This window comes from Frankliniella occidentalis, unplaced genomic scaffold (genome assembly GCF_000697945.3).
Source record: "Frankliniella occidentalis isolate FOCC.00 unplaced genomic scaffold, Focc_3.1 Scaffold7, whole genome shotgun sequence".
NCBI classification, from domain to species: Eukaryota; Metazoa; Arthropoda; class Insecta; order Thysanoptera; family Thripidae; genus Frankliniella; species Frankliniella occidentalis.
In genome coordinates, this window is record NW_026267137.1 from 551,334 (window position 1) to 553,118 (window position 1,785).

The following is a 1,785-nucleotide window of genomic DNA, read 5'->3' on the forward strand; positions in this document are numbered from 1 at the left end:
GCCCAGCCCGGACGGGCGCGCTGCGGTGAGCGGGAGGAGTAGCAGGGGGGCCGGGGGCATGGTACTTGGGTCGCCATAAATTCAGCCTCCTCATCCTCCTTGGCCGCTTGGCACGACCTCACCTCTTGAGGTGCACGCTGGTACTGACGGCACGCCCCGCCCCGCCCGGCGCGCAGGAGGCCTACGGGGCCAGTGGCAGGACATAATATAGTATGTCTCCTCCGCGCCCCCATTCATCATTCGTCTCAATGCACTGCTTGGCCTGGCCGCCGGCCGTCCCCGTCCCTCCGGGGGTCCTGCGGGGCCCGCTCGAGGACCTCTCCGAGGAGCCTCTCCAGTCGCACCACGGCCGCACCTCCAGCGGCCCCTCCAAGACCTCCATAGCCACTCGACCCCCTCTCCAGCCACCTCCGGTCTCGACAATCTGCGACATCAGCGCAAGTTGTCTGCTGTGTACGCACGCTCGCACGGCCCTCGTCTGCCTACCGGAGTAGTCCACATCATCCACATATTTAATTAGGTATAGCAAGAATTCATAAAGAGTTTTGGTTTCGACTTGGTTTTATTTTTTGAAAATACTTTAATTTCATCCCACTGTCGGGTTACTCTCTTTCCCCGCAAAGATCGCACTCCATAAACGCCGTGGTCAACTAGCTTGCCAAAATTTTGACAGCGTCCTTTTTCATTCTTAAATTTTTGCCTCTTCGCTTGCCGAAATTTTGTGCTTAAAGCGGCCAAGCGTGTGTGTGGCCTGTGCAAGCGTGGATCGGCGGATAGCTCGAATTTGTGGACCCTGCGCGTAAGGCAAGTCAGGCAATAGTTCGGAATGAAACATTCAGGTGTCGTCCCTTTCCAGGCTGGTAGAAGTTCAACAAGTCATCTACATGATAGGGGTTGGAGTCTCGCTCGCGGTACTTGAAAGTGAATCTGTAAGGCAGACCTGGCGAGGCGTCGCGCAAATTCGGATTTGGGGTTCGTGCGCAGCGTTCCGTGGGGCGGCTGCCTCTGCTGCCTCTGCACGACCTCTGACCTTGAGTAGGGTCACAATGAAGGCATGGTGTCAGACGCCCCCCCCCCCCTCTCCAGTTCCTCCCCCGGGCGGTGCCCCTAGACCTTCAACTAGCATCAGCTGCGACTGAAGCCGGAGGGATCAGCGTCGATGCGAACAACCACGATGATCTCGCATTGTTTGTTCAATTTGTTTGAGAAGGCAGAACGGTCGCCTCGCAATGCTGACACGGCGCAATCACACCGCAGAGAGCTTAGTCTGATATACATATTTCGACTGCCAATAGAAACGAAAAACATTATTTTATCGTTTGAGATCACTGCCCTTAATAGCAAAACTTTTCAATTCCTTCAAGCGGCAAAATTGACAGCAGCATAAAATAGTTGTGTTTCTTCTGTTTACAGGCGAGCACCCTGCTGCCATGCAGCACGGCAACAAGAACCGAGCGAGTGCGCTCTCCCTACACTGCATGGTGTACTCAATCATCCTGGTGATCATGAGAAGATGAGATTGGAACACCGCGCTCGGGACCTGGACCTGGACATAGGCCTGAGTGTGCGGAAGGAAATTTTAATTACCCTTGCCGAGTGAGTGTTGACTATTTCCGGCGCAGTGGTCAGTGATTTGTTTTCCTTTCCTATTTTTTGTACGAGGACTTGTGCACTCCCGACATAGAGGGAGAGACGTATTGAGATGTCATCGGCAGTGGATTATATTCGTTAAAAGGGGCCAATTCCGACGAAGTAAGATCCATTTTCGATAGTGGGGATAAAGTA

General features: G+C 53.9%; 1 protein-coding gene across 1 annotated transcript in view; it reads left to right on the plus strand.

Moving 5' to 3' along the window:
* Positions 1–1,779, plus strand: part of LOC127750797 (uncharacterized) — a 47,084-nt gene extending 45,305 nt beyond the window's left edge. The window contains exon 4 of the mRNA XM_052273294.1: positions 1,414–1,779. Coding sequence (XP_052129254.1) covers positions 1,414–1,517 — 104 coding nt within the window. The 3' untranslated portion in view covers positions 1,518–1,779. The remainder of the gene's footprint in view (positions 1–1,413) is intronic.
* Positions 1,780–1,785: the final 6 nt, after the last annotated feature.